Source organism: Lutra lutra, chromosome 5 (assembly GCF_902655055.1).
Source record: "Lutra lutra chromosome 5, mLutLut1.2, whole genome shotgun sequence".
NCBI classification, from domain to species: domain Eukaryota; kingdom Metazoa; phylum Chordata; class Mammalia; order Carnivora; family Mustelidae; genus Lutra; species Lutra lutra.
In genome coordinates, this window is record NC_062282.1 from 105,058,848 (window position 1) to 105,085,815 (window position 26,968).

Genomic DNA, 26,968 nt, shown 5'->3' on the forward strand with positions numbered 1-26,968 from the left:
AATGTATATTCTCTTTTTACTTCTTAAAAATCGTTATGTGGCTTTACAGAAAGGGAACTGACTAGCATATACTCTATATTACTTTATATCAGAAAGGTAAATAAAATTTCAACTGGTTTTAAAAAGGCATAAAAGACTTAGAAAACAGTTTCCTGGTCATAGAACAATCTTACTAGAAACAGTGACTTGTCTAAGTCAGCAACCAAAATAAATACTCTGGGCAAAAGGGCAAATATGATGATTAAGTAACTGGTTTTTAAAATTTCTACAATGAGGTTTATACTGGTTAGTTTCCAAAGGTGTTTTTGTCCATCTAAGTTGGGCATCAACATTTGTAAAGGAACAATGAGATAAAAATAATTTATTCAAATGAATACTGTTATGCTGAAAAAATAAAAAATTAATTAAAAAAATAATTTATTCAGCAGGTGTATTACACCTTATAATCTGATCTCTACTAATCAAGATTGCACAGAAAGAGACATTTTATTTCACAACATGATGATTTTTGTTGTTGTTATTAAATATACCAACTTTTTTTCTTGGGGTTAACTACTCTATAACACAATTAGAAAATCTACCTGAGTTTGAAAATGGTTTTTCTTTTACTAACTAACCCCCATTGATTTCTTCTTTGCAGAATATAACACTCAAACCATTTACTTTGAAATAAAGAAATATCAGCCTATGAACTTTGGGATTACACACAGTTTCTTATTAAAAATGCAAAGACACATGTTATTCAATATGCTAGTTTATTATTCAGAGATGATTTCATGACAAGCGTTGTCAATAACCAATTATAATACCAGGAAATTCGTAGAACAAAATTTTACAGAGATCTTGTCGTTTTTGTATTTAATTCTAAAAAATATGCTACCCCAATTTTCAGATATCAAGCTGAGAGGCCATTTAGACTATTTCTAGGCTAATTTTTGTTTACACCGAGAGGGAGGGTGATTTCCAATGGACTTAAAATACCCAATTCCTGTCCATTGTTGTGAAAAAAGAGAAGGACGAGGAGAAGGCCAGAAGAAGTAGCAGGACAGAGAAAATGCCACATGGATTCAAGAGTTGAGAAAACTGACAGTAAAATATATGTTCTTTGGTTAGCAAAGCGAAAAGGGGGAACGTATTGCATACATGATAGATACACACTAGCATTCTAAAGCAGGAGACAAGAATGTCAAGAGTGTATTCTTCCCCCGCTGCCAGATGGAAGGGCTATTATTATAAATGAAAGGCAGCAGTAGTGGATGCCAGGCACTTTTGTTCTGTGCCAGATTCTGAAGTCCAGATGTAAGCAGGTTACCCCTGGGACAGGACAGGCTTCAGCTCCCGCAGCAGAACAGAACCGATCACGGTTCTCTCAGTGTTGATGATAAGCTGGGCTGTAGAGCCTTCCTTCAGCTCCACTGTGACGAGCATCAACGACCCACTGTGCACAGTTTTAGCTGCAAACCTGAAGGAAAAAAAAAAGAGAAGACTTTTATCATGGGAGGAGGATAGGGGAAAGGAGACAGCACAGATTCAAATAGGTTTAAAATAATTTTTTTCTCAGTAATTTCTTACAGGTTCCCTACTGCCAAAAACCCAAAGCCAAGCATTCTTCTGAAAAATCAATAAATTGCCCAGCACCATGCTTACCACAGGCAGGTAATTTTAGTGCACTGTTAGAACAGAACAAGAAGAGGAAGTCTATTTTACTTATTAGTTTGGACAACAGATATATGTGAATAATTCTCCACTAATATGTATTTGGGAGTCATTCATTTGATATTTAACATTTCACCATGCATAGGGCCATTTAAAATAAACTACTGTATTTTTATTTTTAACATATTAAGAAAAGCTACGAGCTTGAAATTTTAATTCCTCGTATGTGAAAATGATTATGCAAGAAGTTAGGTAATTTTATGGACATTATAAAACTCATATCATTTCAAAAATTCACGCATGCATGTTAAAATATTCAAATTCAATCTCTAATGTTGATGATGACATGTAACAAAATCACATGACAGACAGGTAGTACACCACAGTCCCTCTTTTTAGATTTTTTTTTTTTTTTAATGTTCAGGACGTTAGATACTTCTTTTTGCTTTAGAATAGAGGAAACTTGAGGTCTAAGGCTCCATTACTAAATTCCAAGACATGAAGAATCTACTAATTACATGGAATTAAAAGCAAAACTAGCCTTTTAAGCACTGCAATTGACTGAAAAGCCGTTGGAGGCACAATGAACTTCTGTCAATCCTGCTAATTCATTCTGCACGCACAGTTGAGCCCCAGAGACATGAAGGAAGAGGACGGTACCCTCCTAGGCCTCCATTTTCCACATGGAGCATGTTCCACGCATTTGTGGGGGGGGGGGAGGGGTTTGATTGCAGGGATGACTGGAGAAAAACAAAGTTGCCGCACATGAGCTTTTGAAAACACTAACAAGTGTAGAGCAGGTCTGTGACCTGCTGTGACCCCACTTTGCAGGGCCAATCCCCTTTCCCCTTTCTGTATGACACGTGTCTGAATCTGAGCCATCTGCCTCAATTTGCGCAACATCTTCAGCCACAATGGCACCCAGTTAGCCCTGACAACAGCTCACAATACATAAAAATAAAACTGCTGCGCTGACAGCACGCTGTGGACTATTCAAGAGCAAACCAACTGGTCAGTGTCTCATGTCTGACAATTAGCATGGGCCCTGCGCAGAGCCTGCGGTGTCCTCAGGGATCTGTTTAATTACCATCAACATAAAAGAGGGAGTTTATCAGGAGACACTCAGAAAAACTTCACTCCCAACTTAATTAAAATATTAGCCACTTAAGCAGGAAGCAGATTCTCTTTAAATGAAAAGTAATTTCTTTTTTGAGTTTAAAAAAAATGACATCAAGATCTTATAACACATTCGAGTCTTTTTTTTCAAAACCTAACAAGCCATTTTTGACCTAAACAGAATCATGAAAATCGGTTTCCCAACAATAATCAGAATAATGACTCAAAAGCAAAACAAATACACTAATTTTACATAATTGAAAATATTATCAACACTTTTAGGTTGCATCTTAAAATGTAAGCTGGTGGGTTGTTCATAAAGTACGTTAGAAGTCTTCCTAGTGATTTATTCTTGTGTTTTCTGCAAACATGGAAAGCTGCTCTCTCCAAACACACTGAAGACTGGGAAGGAGTCCGACAGAGCAGTTTTTCTACTTGAGAGAAACAAGTGTAAGTGACCAGTTTAAGAAGAGAAATCATACCAGTGTTTTTAAAGAGATTTTCTAAAGCTCTCACACTATACACATCTGTGTGCTCTTCAGATGTCCACACAAGACATAAGGAACTGCATACCTAATTCCATCTTTTAGAAAACACAAAAATCACCAGCCCTCAAAGGTCCCTCTTTCCTAATACCCCTTACAAGTTTATGCATTTCTTTTGTCCACATTTTTGAGGTTCTTCTGGTTCATAGGAGAATCCTGTTTCTGTATTTCTGTTAAACCTTGTCTGTCTGTTAAACCAAATGATACTAGGTGGCTCTTCTGTCCTATCATTTATGTAACTTTTTCCCCCCACAGATCTGGTCATCATCAAATCTTCATTTATTTATTTTTATTTTTATTTTTTAAAATATTTTCTTTATTTACTTGAAAGACAGAGATCACAAGTAGACGGAGAGGCAGGCAGAGAGAGAGGGAAGCAGGCTCCCCGCTGAGCAGAGAGCCCGACGCGGGACTCAATCCCAGGACCCTGAGATCATGGCCCGAGCCAAAGGCAGAGGCTTAACCCACTGAGCCACCCAGGCGCCCCCAAATCTTCATTTAACACATATTTCAACAGAGGTCCCTATGTCTGACAGGGTTATAATTATGTAAACAATAGTCTTATTAGTCCCTTTATTTACTTAACACTTGTGCCTTGGGACTGCAGAGAAGGAGATTATGTCTGAATAGGGACACAAAAGCACTTGAATTTCAGGGTTGTACAGCCCCAAAGCACATTTTATCTCTTTTCGACTAAAAACTTAGAGTCGATGGTACAATAATATAAATTCAGCAGAGACAAACGTCAATTTTGACGTCAGTATGTTTACAGAGATTAAAATTAGTCTCTGGTACATGTTTTTGAAATCCTATTACCACAAAACTCTCAACACTGTAAGAACTGAGGTCTGAAAGAAAAGAGGTCTTTGCTTACACTACAGTGGCAACACGCTAAGCAAATTGTCCTAGCGATAAAATCTGTTAGGTGGTGAAAAAGCTATTGCCTTTTAACTAGGTCTCTGTTCTAGTGGGCACAAATGGTGGAAGCAATGTTTCAAAGCAGAAGACTAGAAGATCAGATGTTCTGACATTCTCATTTCACAGTTCAAAAAGGATGTATTTAATTGGAACACAGCATGAGTACAACTGGTTTGTTTTGGTCCATGAAAAGCAAAGCCACCACCCAAAATTTCTTAATCATTTAATGCCGGAACAGGCTATGTTTTAAAAACCCACTGAAAGACAGTTAGGGAAAGAGTACCAGTTAATAAACAACACACAGCTAGCTTTCAGACATAAGAAACATTGATTATAAAGACAGCCTCGGTCAAACACTTCTATGCTAAATTTAATGGCTGACATCAGAACCTCCGTACTTGACCTCAAACGAAGAAGAACACTGTGACCAAACTTTTTCAGAAGGCATGTGAAGTTTTTGGATCACCGTACTTATAACCACAGCGGCCATTTATTAAGTGCTTTGTGTAGCGGGCACTCATTTGATTCTGCGAGGCAAATCACAGTATAGATGAGGGAACTGAGGCCCACAGAAGTTGAGAAACCTGCTCATGGGCACATAGCTTGTGAATGGTTGAGCAGGAATTTGAACCCAAGTATTCTGATTCTGGATTATACACATTCTCAAATATGCAAAATGCACTGATAAATTAAGGTTTTCTTATTTACCTAATATGCATATAATCTATTATTGTTCCAAAAACTTGAAGAGGGAAGATTTTTCCCTTCAAAACTGTGTACTTGAATTTGCACCATTATGGAATTTAAAGCAGCGTGACTTGGTGCTTTGTCATAACAACTTCTTAATTTGTGACCTTAAAGATTTAAAAAATTTTAAATATCCCCCACCTCCCATTCCCTCAAAAGACACACGGGCAATGAAAAATATAAAACCTTCCTAAATGGAGCTGTAACAGAGGGAGGGACTTCTGGGAGGCCAACCAACCTCGAACACCAGTACCACCACAAATGAAAACAAATAAGAGGATGACAGTTAAAGATGTATTGCCTATGTATGATGGGCTCCATGTTATTAAAAGGATACCATCTAGGTATTTTTCATTATTTTTCATTTTCATTCCACCACCAACCACTCGCTATTTGTAATCACCAATTGAGAAGGTAAAAACTGTTTAGATATATCTGTATTTCATTTCATTACATGTCTTTTTGTCTATTATCTCTAGCAATTGACATTTAATCTTTGAAGCTTGTAAGAATTCTTAGGATTAAAGAAAAAGACAAAATAAGCTGCTTGCCAACCCTAAATGAAGATACCACTTTTCTAAAAAAGTTAATTTTTCTTAACTACTGACAGAATTATGAAAAAAGCTCGGATAACAACAACAAATTTGTATAAATTTGTTATCTATAATACATGGCCTTATTCCCTCATGCACTTAAACCATACTTTTTATTAGATTTATGAGAAGCTGGCTATGGACCATAAATGTTTTTGTCAGAAAGAAAAGAAATTCTACAACTCAATTGTTTGAACAACTGCAATGTTAACAGGATAACATGAATTAAAAAGTATTTATCTGAGAGACAGCATCAATCTCCAGGGTATTCACAACATAAAAATTTTTAAATAGAATCGTATTTGCTACATTTAATGCAACAGCTCTAAGACATGCTTTTTCTTCTCTTGGGTAGTCTTCCTGGTTTCTGATTTTTCTATTCTGAGTTCAATTTTCTCTTGTTTTCTGTTCTACTGGTTACCAGAAGCTGTGACAATGGCTCACTCAGGCTAAAACTTTTTCCCCCCCCTACTCTGTACACGAAGTCTTCAATTACTGCCTGCTGAAGCAGACAGAATCCTATTAGTAAGAAAGACGATCACAAGATGCAGTGCCCTGCCCTAGCTGTATAAAAATAATTAGTTCAAAGTTGACAAATGTGTAATGAAGTCGCACAATCATTCTATATAAGAAATACTGGTTTGAATAAGCATCCTAACATCAAATACCAAAGCCTGATGATTTGGAGCATTGTTTTCCAAAAAATTTAAAATGTAAGTCCTTATTATGTTGAGTTAATACAGAACATTTTAAACAGAGAACTTGCAAGTTGTAAAAAAAATTCCATTTTGTTGACTATAAAATTGTATTTTAAAGTTTAGCCCATTACCTAAGAGAATTAATACTGAGGGAAAAAATTACATGTGATTCAAGTTTAGGGAATTTATCCAAAGCAATGTATTTTTTCCTATCATTAAAAAAAATTAGCCAGCAATATTATAGTATCTTCCTTTGACAATCTGATGAAAAGAGTTTAAAAAAAAAAAAAAAAGAGCTGCCATCATAACTTAGGATTCTCTGTATTCTGTTCTAGTCTTTAAACATGGTATAAAAAAATGATTCTCCATACTATCTTGTCAATGATGCATTCTCTTTCTTCATACAGGAAAGCTAAATATATCTCTAAGTGTGCTTTCTCAAAGAAGACACGAAATATTCCAGTTATTCCAAAGCATTTTTGGTCTGTCTATTTGGTGGGGGTGGGATGCGATGGGCAAATAGTAAAACACATAAATTCTTACCCCATTCTCTTTGATTCCTTATAAAATTGTCAACCCGGAAAGAAAATATCAAGAATACCTCTCTTTCATTTCTACATGAAAACAGTTATATATATTCCTATTAGTAAAACTGTTGCATTACAGAGTATTACCTCACTAATGGTGGAAGTAAAGAAAACTTAAATAAAGAATGCTTTAAAGCAAAGTCAGCTGTGTAGCTTTAGTGATTTCTGAAATATCAAAATATGCTTTCCATGTAAAAATTAGCTGAGGTCCACATTTGTTTTTCAATGAAATGCTGCTCACAGAGCTTGCAGAGATCAAAGCAGCAGATAAAAAAGCAGTGCTGCCCTCTAGTGGACAATCTCCAACCTGAGAAAGACCCGATTTCTAAAGACGTTCCATGAATCTTTGGCCCCCTTTGAGATCCCAAATTTGTTACACAGGACAAAAGACCAAAGCCTGATATCTTTATACTAACAACTGTTTACAAAAAAAATTTTTTTAAAGACAGCTGATGTATGGTTACTATAGTATCAGGGCTTATAAAATTAGGGCACCAAGACACTTGTTTCTATTACGGTCTTTCAGAATTAACTGGTTATTTAAATATTTCAGTTACTAAGAAAAAATAAATAAAACAACAAACAAAAACAATAGCCCAAAGGTTGAGCAACCTAAGAACAGAAGGGAAATATCAAAGACCCCAACAAGAAGTACCTATGCCATTCCATGTTTGTAACCCTAGCACCAAGAAAACCTGTCACAAGCCTTCAAAAAATATTGAATGGACTTGCACAGCATAGACATCTTATGATGGATATGGTAGTATATACCAGTATTTCTCCTATTAATAATCATTAAACATGTATATCATATCAGTGATTCAATGGATGAGCTGAAGGCCTAGAAATGAAACAAGTCGTTCTTTACATGTACTTCAATTAAATAAAAAGATTATTGATTTTAAACCTGAAACAAATATACTGTGTTTAGGTATGTTGGCAAATTAAAAAGTTGACTGCCAGGTTGCTATGAATACACTATTCTAGCCACAGTACCAGATTTTCCTAATACTTAAGGACCTAAGTAACAATAGGTAAAACAACGTTCATTCTCTTAAGACTATAATTATTCATAAGTTGCACGTATTCAAAATTTGCAAATTCAAGAAGTGATACAGTAAACAAGATCCAAACACAGATTAAGATACATGGGGTGGGGAAAGGACTGCAAGTATTGAATACAAGTTAATAATAAAAACTGTTTTGGGGGGCACCTGGGTGGCTCAGTCGTTAAGCGTCTGCCTTCCGCTCAGGTGGTGATCCCAGGGTACTGAGATGGAGCCCCATGTCAGGCTCTCTGCTCAGCGGGAAGCCTGCTTCTCCCCTCTCCCACTTCCCCTGCTTGTGTTCCCACTCTTGCTGTGTCTCTCTGTCAAATAAATAAAATCTTAAAACAAAACAAAACAAAACAAAACAAAACTGTCGTGGGCCTTATTGAATAAGCTAAGAGCTAAAACAGAATCACAGCAGAGACAAAGTTTTCCCTTTTCACTCAAATTATCACATTTTTCCCTCACAGGGTCAATTTGCTGTTCATGAAAGGGCAAGATGAGTAGGTAGTATGACAACTCTTTTTAACAACACCACTGTTACTGAATGTCAAAATTCCAGAAACTGGGTTAAAATGTGAAATGGTTGGGACTGCTGAAAGACAAACTTCTACTTGCGGTCTCAGACTGTTCACAGGCAGGACTACAATACACTAATATAATTAACAATATACCGTTGCTGGAGCACAACGGCATGGTGATAAGAAACAACCAAGAACCGAACATCTCCTCCATTAGCATCTCTTAATCTATAAAAAGGAAATGCAAAAACAGGAAAAATACACTTTAACATGTGTCATGTAGCTGTCACTAACTCTTGATAATACAAGGCAGCCTCAAACTGTAAACTCTGGAACATTACTGGCCTTAGAACTGCTTAGACCACTGGCTACAATGCAGACTCCTGGGCCATACCCCAGATGTACCAAATCTGGGTCCTCCGGTGTAGGTCCCAGTTTTACACAACCCTCCACAGGTTTCTTTTGTACAGAAAAGCCTTAAAGATTTTGGAACTACAGATTTTTACCTTTCTGCTTTTTGCTCACTATATATTAGTACCTTTATGAGAGGACAAGCAATGTAATAAAAGAAAATGTACAACGGTTTCTACATTGTTGAATGCAAACATCAGTCATAAACCCTTACTTGATTTCTTTCTCAGAGGAACACAGGAAATTTTTCCTGGCTCTGAATGTACCTAAGATTCCCATTGCTAGTCTCTCTAATTCTCTTCCCCTAAACACACTGAATATTAACATTTTCTCTTTGCAGTCCATTCATCTACTGGTTTACTATTGTTCACTCTGCCCTTTGTATATACTTTATTTATATATTATTAGTCCTGTCTTAAATAATATGCTTTAAGACTTTTACAATGCATAGAATCTCACATGTTTTAATATGAATATCTAACACAGGACATGAAGATGTTCAGCTCCATGGTTAATAAATGCTTTTTTGATGACTTTATTTAAATTCTCCTTTCTGTATTACCCCTTATCATGTGGTAACTGTAATCTAGAAAATAGCAGGTTGCCATAATGATCATAACTCTGTAGATTTCAATTGGATGGTTTTGTTCTCAAAGAGCAGCTTTTTCAATCACCAAGCAAGTAGCAGAGAAATGAAAATAAAGTTGTATCTCAATAGTTTACTGGTTGGCTTTCTGAGACTACTGCTCATTTAGAAAATAAAAACTAAATGTCCTATCACCCAACAATAGATACACAGTTTCCTACTGATCTTGTAAAGCAGTTAATAACATAAGAAATGCTCCTGTTTTTTATTTTTTATTTTTTTTTAAATAAAGATTTTTATTTATTTATTTGACAGAGAGAGATCACAAGTAGGCAGAGAGGCAGGCAGAGAGAGAGGAAGGGAAGCAGGCTCCCTGCTGAGCAGAGAACCGGACGTGGGGCTGGATCCCAGGACTCCGGGATTATGACCTGAGTGGAAGGCAGAGGCTTACCCCACTGAGCCACCCAGGTGCCCCGATGCTCCTGTTTTTTAAAATGAATTCCATAAAACTTGTGCTCCTTTAATTGACTTTTTCTTTTTTTTTAAAGATTTTTTATTTATTTATTTGACAGAGAGAGATCACAAGTAGGCAGAGAGGCAGGCAGAGAGAGAGGAAGGGAAGCAGGCTTCCCGCTGAGCAGCGAGCCCGATGCGGGACTCGATCCCAGGACTCTGGGATCATGACCTGAGCTGAAGGCAGCGGCTTAACCCACTGAGCCACCCAGGCACCCCTAATTGACTTTTTCTTAATGGAGGCCATTCTCTGTTGATATGTAGGAACCATTTTCTGCTATGTATTCAATTAAAATGTCTACTTTATGTAATTATACACTTCTGCATATTAATGAAGATTCCCTTTTTCTCAAATAATTCTTATATTAATTCTTTTTTTAACCTGGCATTTAATGTAAAAACTATTTAAATTTTAAGAGCAGTGGGAATAAATTATTCCAAAATTCAAGACAATGGAAACTTTATTCATAGAATGGTCAGAAAGAATACTCTGATGCTTATTGAAAAGTCCTCTCAGAAATAAAAGATCCTCAAAAATTAAGTAGAACATAGGCCAGCCAAGAATAATATATCATACTGAAATTTCTGATATTAAAATACTAACATCCAAAATGCTTTTCACACTTGTTTTGTTTTTGTTTTTTAAGTAATCTGAAATCAATTACCATTAATAAATACAAGAATGACTTTGGGGGCACCTGAGTGGCTCAGTGGGTTAAGCCTCTGCCTTCGACTCAGGTCATGACCCCAGGGTCCTGGGATCGAGCCCTGAATCAGGCTCCCTGCTTCCCCTTCTCTGCCTCTGTCCGCCTCTCTGCCTACTTGTGATCTCTATCAAGTAAATAAAATCTTAAAAAAAAAAAAGAATGGCTTTGGTTCTAGTCTTCATAAACTTAAAAAGCAACTGTCACAGAATAATAAAGGAGTCATTCAAAAAGCTCACAGAGGGGCGCCTGTGTGGCTCAGTGGGTTAAAGCCTCTGCCTTCAGCTCAGGTCATGATCCCAGAGTCCTGGGATCGAGCCCCGCACAGAGTCCTGGAATCGAGCCCCATATCGGGCTCTCTGCTCAGCAGTGAGCCTGCTTCCTCCTCCTCCTCTCTCTCTCTCTCTCTCTCTCTGCCTGCCTCTCTGCCTACTTGTGATCTGTAAAATAAATAAATAAATAAATCTTAAAAAAAAAAAAAAGCTCACAGAGATTTCAGTTTTGTTATTGGCAATTAAGTAACATAAGTTTAGATATATAAACTCATTAATTCTGGAGGATAATATGATACCGAACACTACACCTAACAACATGAATACAACTCAATGAAGGGATAAAGTATTCATTTCTGTTATTATAATATAAAAAGTAATTACCATTTCATTTTAAATGACATTAAGGAAGGCACTGGTACAGATTTTACTAACAATTGTTCATTTTTGTTTTGTTACTGAATATAAAAGAATGGCAAAAAACTGTTACATATGCAGGTTGATAATTTTTAACAATTTCTCTATGGAAAATCCAAGTAACTCCGGGTGTTTATTACCTGGACGCTTTCTGAAATTTAGAACATTAACACAGCCATACTTTAACTGTGAGAGCAAATGCAAACATTTTCAATTATCCTAATGAGACTTGTGAGGCACATTAAGACGGCACAACCTAATCCTAATTATAGATAGGCATGTTTTTCACTTTTGACTCAGTAGTAACTTGGGCTCCTCCCCCAAGTTACAGAGCCAATCATACAGCTGGATCAGATAAGTGTCAAAACATTGCAGATGTGTATGAGGACCATAAACATTAAGTCTGGAGGCAATCTCTGCATTCCAAAGCCGAATATAAACAGTTCTTAGTTGTGTGTCTCCCCTGAATTAGTACAGATAATTAAGAACTGACAATAATTTAATCACTTGAACAGACATTAAGTTCTAAACCACCAAGACAAGTTATAGGCAAACGATGGACTAATAAAAATTGTGCAACTGTGCTAAGTGTCTTTCTTAGTCTATTTCCCAATAAGAAGGCAGCTTTTGAGTTGGCTTTGAGAAGATAATTTGGCTGTTTTCTTCTAAGAAACAAAAATATGGAAAGCTGCCACTGCTTTCAGAAAAGTTAACCCACATATAAAACAAAACAAAAAATAAATCAGAAGTTCCACCATAAATAAGGGTTACTATATGTCTTTCTGCACATTACAGAAGGATATATTAAAACAGGACTGAAGTATTGCTGGATACTAGGTGCATCAGGTAAAATTTCAGACTATATAAGCTAAAAGTTATAGTTGGTGTAGGATATTTTAGTGTTGTAAGAATTTCAATAATTCAAAGTATCCATAAATAAAACAAAGAATTTCTGCTAAAGAAAATCACCCAGGAAAGTAAGAAGTATTTAAAGCAGAAAACAATTAAAAGAGGAAACTCAGAACCAAAATATTTTCATTGAAAAGCCTTCTGTTCACTTTTTCCCCTATTGAACAACAGTAACTGATAAGTTATATCTGTATGGTGGTACCAGCATGATGACCTAATACCTATTTTATTATTTTATCATCCCCTATATGAGATAGATAGGGCTGCCAGAAATTAGGAAATGGAAGCATCAGACCTCTTAAACTGCAACTTAACTAAGGACGTTTCTTTAAAAATAAAACAACCCCCCCCCCAAAATAGGGTAAATTTGTTTTTTGATTAGCACATGCAGTTTTCATTCTGTCCCAATTAGTAGATGATGTTAGGCAACTACAAATAATGGCAGATCAAGACTTGAACTCAGCTCCTCCGAGGCCAAGACCAATGTTCTTCCACAGATTAAGACAGACTTTCATTTCAATACCCCCTCTTTTCCCTGTCACCCCTTCCTAAAGAGATGAAGATCTTAAAGCCCATAAGAAGTTATAACTTGTCTCAAATTACCAAGCCCAGTAATGGCAGAGATAAATCTAAAACTCCGATCTCAGATAAATCTAAAACACTCTTTATAAGGGGGTTTCTCTTACCCCTGTATTAACTTGAAAAAAACTTTTTAAGATTTTATTTTTAAGTAATCTCTACATCCAATGTAGGGCTCAAACTTACAACCCTGAGATCAAGAGCTCCATGCTCTATCAGCTGAGCCAGCCAGGTACCTACCCCAAATAATTTTTTCTCAAAAACATTTTTTAAAGGTCTGAAGGCATTCTTTTTTATTTTAAATTCATTTTCCATATACATGGATAAAGGCAGAAGTATGCTACTGGCAGTGGGGTGGCAGAGGAATTAAAGGTGGAATTAATGAATTCCTTTAAGCTCACATAGGACTAAATAATAACCGCATGTTTGTTTAAGGAGATCATTTTTGTCTTTACTTTCATTTCAAGCTACTGGCACACACAGATCACAAATAGGGCAACCATAATAATCACATTCTCTGCTACCTTTAAGGACAAATGACTTGGATCTCATGCTTAAATGCTCCGTGGTTAAGATATATCTGGTCTAAGAAATAGAAGCTGCATTTGGCCCTATGCTGGTTTTCTAGTAGCTCCTTATTACTGGAAACAGTCTCAAGGGACTGCTGTGAAAAGCAACTCTGTATATGGTACCCAAACTTCCTCCATTTCAAGTAAAAAAGTCCAACTGCACTGCTTTATAGAACAGTTCTTCCTGGAAATCCACTGACTAGTGAAATAGAATAAATTCTTAACCACAGCTCACAAACAGTACCTTTACAGATCACCAAGCTATTATAAAATACAAGTACACTGACCTTCAGGACAGTCCATCCCAGTGTACTTAAGGATTGCATAAATAGGGAAGAGAGCCGTAACACAAACCAATCAATCAAATATCTCATCAGAAACAAAGGAGGGGGGCACATACAGGTTTCGGGGTTACTGTTTTGAAGGAAAAATATGAAGTGAAAATAATATATATACATACAAGTTAGATAACCACATCACATGTTGGTGAACCTACCTGTGTATATTATCTTGGCCAGAAGGGACTACACCTACATTGGCTACATTTACAACCTTCTGAAGGATCACCGAGGGAGTGAAATTCTGTGGTGCAGCAATGATTACAGTAGACGTTTCATTCATTCCTGTTAGCATTCCTGTAAGAGCAAAAGAAGGCTCCCTTTTACTCATCTCTTTAGGAAAATTACATTAAAACGATTTCAAGTTCATAGCCAAAATTTTTAAAAAATGCCATTCCAGAATATAATTTTCAAGATAATTATCATAGAATTAAAATAATTGCAAATGTTATAAAAAATTTTAAATCCTTACTATGTAGGAAACACATAAAAATGCAGTGGAACATAATTCTTAATAAATCGGATTTTCAATATTATAAAATAAAAATGTAGACTCACAAAGATTCTATTCAATTTCAGTCCCTTTAAAATATACTCATTTGGACTATGTCAACTATGTATGCTTTTACGTGTTTTTTTCCTCTCATTTTCATTCAGATATCTCTCTTGCGAAATGCTGCCTAAGAACAAATCAAAGTGAGCTGAAATAACTAGTAACATTACCTGATGAATGGCCTCAACTGACAGATCAAAGTTATCTTAGCCATGACTGAAAGTCACTGAACAGTTATGGGGTTCTAAAAAATGCACAAGTATCTAAGTAGCTATATTATATTCATACCTAAATATTATAGCATTTTCCTAGTGAACAGAAATATACTGTTAATTATGAAAACACCAACCGAAATTTCTGAAGCAAAACATTTGGAAACAAAGGAAAAAATGTAAATGGAAAATCTAGAAAATCTGGAAATTCCAGAGACATTTTAAAGAAATATTCAAGAAAAAAAACAAAGTTAAGCAAAATCATGAACAAAAACCATACAGTTAACATAGAACATGCCATTAATATCAAAATTTCATGTAAAAATGTTCAGTGAACAAATTCAGTAACATGCCAAACCCTTGGAACAAATAACTGAAATTTAGTAGCGAGGTTAAAAAACCCAGAATAATTATAATAAATTCCATCTACCTGGACTGGTGATATAAGTCATGACATCTAATGGTATCTAGTAGAAATGATAACTTTTGAGACATTTTATATGTGCCTGGTAGTTTACCAAATTTATAAAAATGGTTAAATTTGATTTTATGTTTCCAAAAGGCTCTGAACCTTCAGGGCTATGTATTTAATTTAGTTATTTACTGCAAATGCAACCTGAAATTTAAAAGAACCCCTATGATTAGCAGCACAAAATTTCAAAAGCCCAACACTGTAAAAAGACTTATCTAAGCTTTTAACAAAGAGCAGGTTTTACTAACCACTTTCAAATTCGGGGACACTATGTTCTGTCTTAGACTGTTTAACTTCAGTATTAGGCAAAAGCTTTAAAAACTACACAAGCAGTCAAACACTGCTTTTAAGTAAAGCACAGTGGCTGCTGACATAACACTGCTGAGAGATGTGTGTACTCATTTAGGATTTAAACCTTCTCCATTAAGCTCTATTGAAGAGCAACTGCTGAATAAATGAATGCAACTATGTTTATGTTAAAAGCCTGTTTCCCGCAGCATGTAATTAAAGGAAATGTTGTACAAAGCCAGTACTTTTGTCAAGCTCCTGTAAATGGAAAGATGGATAGCACTCAGAGAAGTGAATGCATTGCTTCATATTTAACCTTAACACTCTTGTCATTAATGGTTTGTCTAACTTGGTCTATAAAAGACAAGGTACTGCTCCATTGAAGTAAAATTTAAAAAATCAACTAAACCATGCTTTTCAGAACAGAAGATTCATTATCGTCAGCTAATGTATTGGCATAAAGCAAAGTAACATCCTATCAAGTAAGGCACACATTCAATCTGCCTTCCCACCCCCCTTTATTTTTAACTCATGCTGTTTTATTGTTATAGGCAATTTGTACCACTCAGCATGACAGTGTAAACTGAATCAAGATTAATTTACATGCAAAAGAACACTTAGGAGAGCAGCATGGTAAGCAAATGTATTGTCTCGATTGCTGAGGTGGAAAAAGAACCTGGAAAGAAAAAAAGGTGCTCTAATTAAGGGGTATCAAATATGATTGCTTGTGGTAGTTAAGGGCCAGAAAATAGTAAATGTCTGACCATTTAAAGAATTAGCATCTTGCTAGCTAGGAAACCATAAGATGGACGCATAAATCATAATAAAATTAAGTAAACATTCTAGGTTTCTTAAACCAGAGATTTTTCTAAATGAAAATATATCAAAAATTCTCAAATTAACGAGAAAGAAAAATATGCCAAGGTATCATTAAAAGTTTCTCCCACAATAAACAGACTTTAGATACATATAGGCTGCTCACACACAATAAAGGTAAAGTTACCAGGAAAATATTGCAAAATTGTCAGACTATGGAATTTGTTGCTTCATTAGAATTTATCTAAATTTTGGAGAGGCATGGGGACAGAGTACTTAATTTAGGTTAATCAGCTGTACTTAACTGCTAAAATATATATCAAATAATGTCAGAAAATACAATTAAAATTTTTCTCTAAGTTTTAGATTTCTAGTAAGAAGAAAATAAGAGAAGGCAGTTTGGAATAAATAGTTGACTTATATCTCTTATAATAATTAAACCAGCCTTAAGAAGCCAATTTTTTTTGAGAGGATCTCAAAATTTACAGTACCAAAATCATTCTATAGCTAGATCATTAACTAATTCTAACCATGTTCAACCAATGTTCAAAACTCAATGAAAAAAATTCTGCTTCTGGTTTAAAGTTCTTGATATGAATATTATAGGTAACTTCAATATAGGATAAACCACTCTTTCTTTTAGCACGGTGACCACCAACCTTATAAACATGCATGTTTAGCTCTAGAACTCTAAATGCAACAACCGAGAAAAAATGACAGATCAGGCTGCCTCTCAGAAATAAAACCCTTTTCATTTTAAAATAGGTTAATATGCACAATGTGTTAGGTGTACTCTTATTTAATACTGTACAAACTTTTAATTATGTACATCTTTAGTATAAAAATAGAATATTCTTCTTTATGATTTTTCCAGTTAAATCCTAGTTAATGCATTTAATGCATTCCTTGAGCCTAAAATATATGCCCTGTGAAATGAAGTATTAAGTATCTAAGTTCATTTTATTTGAAGTAGAAAAATTATGTAATGTATGCAAGCAATGACACACACAGGTGCTTCTTAAATTTACTGGTATTTTACCATACAGAAGTTTGCACTGATAAAATCTGAGGAAAAAGATGTTTATGATTTTCAGTGAGTGAGTCCTTTCTAGGTATCGTTTGTCGAAATAAGCTAAGCTCTTCCTAGAGTAGTATAAAAACAAATACATATGTAAAGTTCAGAATTGAGACCTCGATTATCAGACCAGCTGAAATCTATAACTAAAAAGATGCTATCGAAAAGACTCTTTAAAACTGTAGTAAATTTGCCAGCATCAAGTCCCATATCAAAGAATGAATTCAGGAAGACAGAAAGAATGATACAGAAATGCCAAGAGACTTGCAAGGATTTACAAATACTTCATATAAACAAATTTTCAAATAGCTTTATTCAGAGTAGCCTTTCTGCTCTATTAAACATAGCAAACAGCTGCCAGATTTATTCAGACAAATAATCAACAACCATAGAAGTAAAATGGCAGAAGAAAAAGGAATTTTGGCAACAACTCCACAGAGGACCACAGCTGTTCTGCGAGCGCACCTCTCTCGTGCGTTGCGGTTCTGTATGGCTAGTCAGGGAAAAATCCCTCAGTCACAGCAGAGCACAGAACACTTAATCGAAATATCAAGTATTCTAAACCAAAGCTGAGGGATAGAAAAGGTATACAATGATCTGCTGCTTTAGATATACTCCAGCTGCACTTTTCAAAAACAGAATATCCGCTTAATAACAAATGCGCCAGAGCCTTAATCGTCACTTATGTGCCACTCACCTGGGTTTGCTGAGAAGGTGTAAAGCAGAGAGGCAGGCTTTAGCCAGCAAAGGGTAAGAATAGCAAATGTAAGCATCAATTCATCAACAGAAAAATAAAATCATAAAATCACAAAGATGGTTTTCTTCTGTAGTAATAATCAACTTCCAAGAAAAGCAAATGCAAAGAGGAATTTAGTCATTCTTTTTTTTTTATCACTTAAGAAGGCAGAAAATAAAAGATGACTATTAATTTACAATCTTGTTTGAAATTTTCTTTGTGAGATTCTTCTACAACAGGTCTTTGGAACATTGTAGACTGCAATGGCTTATAGCAAAAGGGAAAAAGAAAAAGAAAAAAAAGGTCTTTGGCACTATAATGATGGAGTGCCAAGAAGCATGTGTTTCTCCTTAGGTATAGGTATTTGTATGTGCCCAGTACTTTCTGGAAGCATGACAGATAGGGTTCAACGAACACCAAGATGAAGAATCTTTGTATGATAACCCCTTTAGAGAGAAAAATAGCCTACCTTCACATAAACTTTAAAAATTTATTGACTATTCCATTTAAATATGCCCTAGTTTTATATAATCTTTAATTAAACACACCAAGTCACAGTAACTTCCCCTTATTCATATAAGAAAATAAAATTTATTTTTATTAGTAGGTATGCTGCACTCTTGGGCAAGCACAACATATTAATACTTCCATTCTACTGAAAATATTTTCTTTTTAGGTGCATATTTTAAAATATTTCAGCTCTGATACATCCGGGCAACACAGCATTTCCCTACTATAGAATTAGGTCAAAAGAAAATGGAAGTATTTTGATGTTAAAATTAGGACTTTTCTTGAAGGATGAGGCACCCTAAGGTGTACAGGGAGAAATACATTAGTAGGACATGAAAAACAGTTCTACAGTAAAAGAAAATACAGAGACTCAAATCCCTCACATTTTCACTAATACAAAACACTTGAGTTCATTAGGTTGACAAACCCACAACTCCCAGAAGTGAAAAGTTAATCAATTTATTATTTTAAAGACATATTAATCAATTTTCAAGTATGCTAGGAATGTAGACAAACACATACTTTTAAGGTTATTTTATAGAAGTAAAGAATTAGCAAAAACTGGAAGATTATTCATGGACATCTGTTAATGGCTATGTATATATGGTACTTTATTATAGAGACCAGACAGAGGAATGAGCACATATCATTTGGGATGTCAATTTCTAGTAAACTGTAGTAATCTCTCACCTTGCTCTTTCTTAAAATCTTTCTCTGACATGGCCACAGGTAAAAGCAGCTCTCCAACAGGTGGCTGAATATTAACATTGAAACAATCGTCCTTGGTACTAAGAGAAAAACATATCAAAGCTGACAAAATCCTTAAAAAACATTCTCTTTAATACTATGCAGTTAAATGTAATTAAAGCATATGTCAGCATATATAGTATAAGATCTTGGCTTAACTAGCACAGCTAAAAAGACTTGAAAAAATTTTCAACACTATTTGCTGAGAAATACATCTGTTATGTCAATTGGAAGACAATTTTTTAAAGAAATATGTAGTTATAGTAAATAATACCACTTGATGATGTAGAACTTTTAAAAATAGATAAGCATTAAGGCTACACATACCCGTTACTACCAAAGGAATGCTTCATGCAGCTTAGAAAGAAGTAATATTTTCTCTTTACTGTGTATGTTTAAAGTGTAGAAAATAGAGTGCTATAGTCTTAGATGTTAAGATCTCCATTTAAAAATATTAGTTTTTAGGGGTGCCTGGGTGGCTCAGAGTTAAGTGTCTGCCTTTGGCTCAGGTCTTGATGCCAGGGTCCTGGGATCAAGCCCCGTGTCAGGCTCTCTGCTCAGCGGGGAGTCTGCTTCTCCCTCTCCTGCTCCTCCTGCTTGTGCTCTCTCTCTCTGTCAAATAAATAAAATCTTAAAAAAAAAATTAGTTTTTAGTAAAAATAAATGTAGAAAATAAAATGTAGTGACCATACTGTGCTTAGATATACGCTAATAAAGCAATACCTCACCTGCAAACTTGTTTTAAAACAAACTTTCATTTTTTAGTAGTGTTTTTCATTAGCATTATTGATCAACATGTGGTAAAAGTTATTATTTCAAATGACAAGATATGAAGGATTTAGGAAAGGCAACTTTCTACCCATATCAGATAGAATAATAATCCTGAGTGCACTGATTTTAATTTTAGGACAGATACTAATCTCTAAAAAAATTATTAAACTTTCTTTAAATTTTTTTTAGGTTACATATTTTTTTTTTTAAAGATTTTATTTATTTATTTGACAGAGAGAGATCACAACTAGGCAGAGAGGCAGGCAGAGAGAGAAGGGGAAGCAGGCTCCCTGCTGAGCAGAGAGCCCGATGTGGGGCTCGATCTCAGGACTCTGGGATCACGACCTGAGCTTAAGGCAGAGGCTTTAACCCACTGAGCCGCCCAGGCGCCCCAGGTTACATATTTCAAGTTAAGTTGATGAGTGTATCAGTGAGGAATACGTTTGGCCACAAATAAGCAGAAAATCCAACTAAGACTAAGACACTTATTGTTTAGTATACAACAAATCCTGGAGTTACCAAAGGCTGATTCAATGGCTTAAAGATGCTACTGGGGACCCAGGTTTCTCTAGCTTTCAAGTCCAGCTCCCTAGTGTGTTGGTTTTCATTCTCATGATTGCCAGATGGCTGCCTCGTCTCTAGGTAGCACTTTTACATTCCGTTGAAGAAGATATAGTGATAATGGAAGAGTAGTGAATAAGTGAGCCAACCACAACTATTCCTTTTTATCAGGAAAGATTCTATCCCCAAAAGTACTTCTACTTTCATGTTAGAACTGCATTCCATGATCAGTGGGAAGGTGGACAGGGAGATGGGGACTGTGGATAAAAAAATAACAAACATGAGGTTAAAAAAACCTTTATGAAAAGAAAAAAAATAAAATCCGTATTTATGCTATATAGAATGTATTTTTATAAGCTGCCTTTTATTTACTCATTTAAGATTTTATTTATTTGACAGAGAGAGAGAGATCACAGGCAGGCAGAGAAGCAGGCAGAGAGAGAGGGGGAAGCAGGCTCCCCACCAAGCAGACAGCCTGATGCGGGACTCGATCCCAGGACCCTGAGATCATGACCTGAGCTGAAGGCAGAGGCCTTAACCCACTGAGCCACCCAGGCACCCCTACCTTTTATTTTTTGACGGAACAAGGCAAAGACCAGCCAAACATACATACATACATACATACATACATACATACATACATAAATGTATGTATGTTTTGAATCATTCACCTGTGGACTGTCAAAGGCAAACCCACAAATCCAATTTATTTATTAATTCAATATACATTTACTGAATACAAACCAAATCCCATGTACTTTGCAAGTACCTGGGGATAGATTTTAAAGACAAGTGAGACTGACCCTAAAGGTTTAAAAGTCAGTGAGAGAGGAAGAGTTCAATTAGGTTTATAACATGGTAAATGCTACATTAGAGATATGTGGAGAGTATTATAGTCCGCAGAAGAGGGATTGATTAATTCTGCAGTGAGGTAGAGATGGACTTCCAACAGGATGGAGAGGGGCATTCCAGGTATTCTAGACCTCTGTTTTGGGAATGGTGAGCAGTGTGGTATGTTAGCAGATGAGGCTGGGGGCACTCTGTAAAGAATACCATCTTCATTTGTGACCCTTCACCCTTCTTTTCCCAGGGCAGTCTCAGTTTGTGGTTGTTGTCATGAAATCCTGTTCCGTTAATGTCTCCCTTCACTCTCTAACATGTCCTGATTTGTATGACCAAGTGTATGATTACTTCATGCATATAACTAAGACAAAAGTGTTTCAATGTTAACAAACAAGGAAAACTACCAGAGACTTTTCACATTGTTATTAAATAAATGATCCTATTGTATTTCAGAAACTCTAGTGGCAGCATGTAAGATGCAGGAGAGGAGAAACCCAAAGCAGTAGATTAGTTAGGAATCTAATTTAATAGTTTAGGCAGGGGTTTTTACATTGTGTGTTTTACTTTAGTAATTCTTAACAATGATCCTAAGAGGCAGCCTCTGTTACCTTCCAACTTATTTTTTTTTTTTAAGATTTTATTTATTTATTTGACAGACAGAGATCACAAGTAGGCAGAGAGGCAGGCAGAGAGAGAGAGGAGGAGGCAGGTTCCCCGCTGAGCAGAGAGCCTGATGTGGGGCTCGATCCCAGGACACTGGCACCATGACCTGAGCCGAAGGCAGAGGCTTTAACCCACTGAGCCACCCAGGCGCCCCAACCTCCCAACTTATTGATGAGAAGTTAAAGACCACATCCAAGGTGACACAGCTAGCAAGTGGTAGTACTGGGATCTGAACTCAGGTCTATCCTACTCCAGAATCTGCTATATGATGCTGCTTTAGATCTACTTTTTTTACTCTGCTATATAGGGCTGCACTCCTAGGGTGGGCAGCACTGAGAATAGGGGAAATGGGGGTATTTTAGAATTAAAAGGGACAGATATGGTGATGGATGAGACCACACCTGATATAGTGGAAGGCTAAGTCATATTGGAAGAAATAAGTAAAGGCTGATGGAGTAAATGGATAGGGACACACACACACAAATAAAATTTACATATATACCATTTATATATAATATATATAAATATATAATATATATGAGATATATGGCATATATAATATATAAAACATATTTATACATGTAGGGAGGGCATGGTAGAAATATTTCACTAATAGAGGAATACAATTAAAATGTGACCACTGGGTGAAATTATACTATCATTATCTGTATTTTCTTTTTTTTTTTTTTTTTTCTTTTTTTAAAGATTTTATCTATTTACTTGACAGACAGAGATCACAAGTAGGCAGAGAGGCAGGTAGAGAGAGAGTAGAGGACGCAGGCTCCCTGCTGAGGAGAGAGCCTGATGCGGGGCTCGATCCCAGAACCCTGGGATAGTGACCTGAGCCGAAGGCAGAGGCTTTAACCCACTGAGCCACCCAGGTGCCCCTGTATTTTCTTTTTAATTACAGATGAAATGATTCCTTTCCAACAGTCCTGAAGGATACCATTTGTGCTATTGATTAAAGGTAGTTGTATAGGGGCTCTTGGGTGGCTCAGTCAGTTAAACGTCTGTCTTCAGCTCAAGTCATGATCCCAGGGTCCACTGGGCTCCCTACTCAGCAGGGAGTCTGCTTCTTCCTCTTGCCCTGCCTCCTCCCCACAACGCTGCTCATGATCTCTCGATTTCTGTCTCTCTCAAATAAATAAATAAAATCTTAAACACACACGTGCACGCACACACACACACACACACGCACACACACGTAGCTGTACAGCTCTGGTTCCCAGAGGGGAGGAGGGTGGGAGAACAAGGAAAGAAGGGAAACATTTGCCTTCTAAAGCATATATGAAAATCTAGGTTGGTAAGCAGCAGGTTTAATTTTGGAGGGAAAAAGTGATCCTGAAATTTTCCCATAGCAATCTGCAATATATATATGACTCAACTTGACTAGGTATGCTTTGGTTCTGTTGCTTTTGGCTAATGATATTTTATTTTCTGTAGCTAGTAAAATGGTTAATGTTATGTATGAAATGTATGAAAAACTATGAAAAGAAGTTCATCCAAAACAGGTCTTATGTGGCAAATGTAAATAAAGCTGGAACACTGTTTTAGCAGATACTATTTGCTGCTTATTCAGCAGATACTACTTGTTGATACTACCTGACATAACTTTGACTTTGTTCAGGTAGACAATGTGTCCCCCTGAAACACTGTATCTCTTAGCCTCTCTCGTGACTAGGAGTGATCAAGTAACCCAGTTACAACCAATGAAACATAAACAGAAGTCTGCGGAGATTTCTGAGAAAGTTTGGCTTTTCTAACACAGACATGGTTCCCCTCCATGTCACTTTGTTTTCTCCTTTTTTTTAGTCTGGAATGCAGATAGAAGCCTAAGAGTAGAGCAGCCATATTGTAACTGAGGACTGGCAGGAACCTGCTAATGAAATAAGCATATAGGGGGAAAACAAACCAACCAATAACAAAAAACAAACAGACAAAAAACAACCCACTGGAAAGACCCAGGAGGCATTGTGTGGCTACTTGAGCATCTCTAACTGCTGACCTCTGTTCTTGTACTAGTAGAATAATAAACCCCATTTGGTTAAGAAACTCTCATTTGGGTTTCTGTTACACACAAGTGAATGCAAAATCTAACTAATATAATTAACATTTAACATACTTCATAAGCCAGTTTGGTGGAATGCTCCCTCTCCCTCTTTATTTTGAGGAAACTTTACTTTCATTTATATATATATATATATATATATTTATATATATATATATATATATATATATATTTTTTTTTTTTTTTTTTTTAATTTATTTGTTAGAGAGAGAGCGAGCACGTGGGAGCACAGGCAGAGTGTCAGGCAGAGGCAGAGGGAGAAGCAGGCTCCCTGCCTAGCAAGGAGCCCGATGTGGGACTCGATCCCAGGATCCTGGGATCATGACCTGAGCCGAAGGCAGCTGCTCAACCAACTGAGCCACCCAGGCGTCCCTCATTTATATTTTTATTAGTGTTCATTTATATTAGTGGTCTAGAATGTCCTCCATGGTTTTCTATGTGCCTCCTTTTCTACCATTTTGCCCTTTTTTGTTGGTTACTTCTGTCTCTCTATAGCTTTCCTTCTCTTTCCTCCCACCTCTTTTTCTTTTGATCGCCCTTTGGTTGAATGTAGGGCTAAACATAGGTAAGTTGGCATGGACAGGGAATGGTGAAAATGAGTAGTGATACATGTGCATCTATTGGAATTAATAGGTCAACAAAGTATTATTATTAGGCAGCTCTATTCTAAATAGCCTAGTTATATGCGCTCAAATGGCATAACAGTTTAATGTAATATAAGATTCTGCCTGTCATATTTAACTGTAATGCATATACTTGTACTACGTACAGTTTTATTTCATAAACTCATGGGATCCAAACTGGTAAAATTTCTAGGTAAGAGAAAATGGACAAGGACTCTATTGTGAAACTCAAGTTTCCTTATCTATGAAGTTAAGAAAAATGGAACTTACCTTGCAGGCTACTTTTAATGATTAGATAAAACAACAAAGCCAATATAGTGCTTAATCCCATAACAGATACTCAAAATCTCCATATATAATAAAGTTGTATCAGAATTTATTTCAGCATTTCCCTACTGAGTCTCATTTGCAATCTTCTCTACTGTAAACAATGCTTACCTAATACCCTTGGCTAGATCTATTTTCTTCTGTCCAAGCAGCAATATTTCCCTAGGCCTGATTCTCTGAAGAGGCCATTGTTAAGTAGAAGAGTATAAACATTAAGCATTTTGGTAGTGCCAAACTGCCCCCAAAAAGGTGGTGTCAATTAAGGTTCCATACACAGTGTACTACAGTACATGCCCTGTCAATGTCAGATACTAAACTTATTTAAAAATTTTGCCAATCTGGGGCGCCTGGGTGGCTCAGTGGGTTGGACCTCTGCCTTCAGCTCAGGTCATGATTTCAGGGACCTGGGATTGAGCCCTGAGTCTGGGATCGAGCCCCGAGTCGGGATCTCTGCTCAGCGGGGAGCCTGCTTCCCCCCTCTGCCCCGCCTGCCTCTCTGCCTACCTGTGGTCTCTGTCAAATAAATAAAATCTTAAAAAAATTTTTTTTTGCCAATCTGACTGGTAAAATGTTTTAATTTTGATTTCTCTGATGCTAGTGATGCTGAAAATCTTATGTTTATTGGCCATTTGCATTTCTTTTCTTGTAAACTGGCTATCCTTAGCCTTTCTCCACCTTTCTACTGAATTCCTTTGTATTGACTATGAGAGTTCCTTACATATTCTGGTTATTAAACTTTTGTCTGCTACATATGCTGCAGTAGTTTCTCACCATCACTCACCTGTTACGGTATCGACTTTTTCTTCTTTGTAGAGAAGTATAAAATTTTTAAGAGTTAAACCTGATCTTTTTTCTCTTTTCCTTTCTGAATATTGTATTTTATTTAAGACATTTGCTCCCAAAGAGTATGAAAACATTTGTGTATATCACATTTAAATACTTTTAGAATTTTTTATTTATAATATTTTATGATTTATGACATTTTGTTTTCCAGTTGCATTTTAAAAATTTGTCAAGTTCCCTGGAAAGCCCTACTGGAATTGTGCCTACAATCACACTAAGTTGAAGATTAATTTGAAGAAAAAATACTGTCTCCCACTTAGGAACATAAAACATGTATTATTTTACTTTTTTCTTCTTTTCATGCCTTCAGGTACATTTTTTTAAATTCCCACATAGGTATTTCTTGTTAATTTATTCCTTTTGCTATTCTTATAAATAGAATAATTTTATCTGTAATGTTTTTAAATTGGTCATTCCTGTTAAATAGAAATGTTAATGATTTCCATTTAATGATTTTGTACCACATTTCTAAACTCATTAATTAGATTTTCTGTTGATTCTACGACTTCCTATGTTGATAATTATACTGGATAAAAATGATAATTCAGTCTCTTCCTTCCTAGGATTTCTACCTCTGTGTTTACTTGTCTTCCTATATCAGCTAGAACTTCCATATAAAGTGAAATAGTGTTGAAGATGGGTAAACTTCTTTTACTTTTCTGACTTAAAACAGAATCCTTTTGCTATTTCATGTGAATTAAGTAACTTGTATGGCCCAGAAGTCATTTGAATTTACAAAACCAAGTAGTATGTACACTCATGTGCTATCCTTTCAGGTTTTAAAACAGGGGTGGGGTGCCTGGGTGGTTCAGTTGGTTAAGTGTCTGCCCTCAGCTCTAGTAATGATCTCAAGGTCCTGGGATTGAGCCCCACGTGGGGCTCCCTGCTCAGAGAAGAGTCTGCTTCTCCCTTTCCCTCTCCCTGCCCACCCTCACTTGTGCTAGCTCCCTTTCTCTCTCTCAAATAAGTAAATAATAAACAAGTAAAATCTTTAAAAAAGAAAGTAAAATTGAGGTGATGCTGAGCTTTATAGAATGATATGGATACTTTCCTTATGTTTCTCTGATCTAGAAAGGTTTTAAAAATAGAGAGATTATCTTTTTTCTGAAGTTCTGGTACAATTTAGTCAATT

General features: G+C 36.0%; 1 protein-coding gene across 2 annotated transcripts in view; it reads right to left on the reverse strand.

Annotated features, from left to right (window-relative positions):
• Positions 1–738: 738 nt before the first annotated feature.
• AP3B1 (adaptor related protein complex 3 subunit beta 1) overlaps positions 739–26,968 on the reverse strand; it is a 348,039-nt gene continuing 321,809 nt past the window's right edge. For both annotated transcript variants that reach the window (XM_047731751.1, XM_047731750.1), the window contains 3 exons: positions 19,081–19,178; positions 13,887–14,025; positions 739–1,462 (listed from right to left, as the gene is read on the reverse strand). In XM_047731751.1, coding sequence (XP_047587707.1) covers positions 1,309–1,462; positions 13,887–14,025; positions 19,081–19,178 — 391 coding nt within the window. In that variant the 3' untranslated portion in view covers positions 739–1,308. The remainder of the gene's footprint in view (positions 1,463–13,886; positions 14,026–19,080; positions 19,179–26,968) is intronic.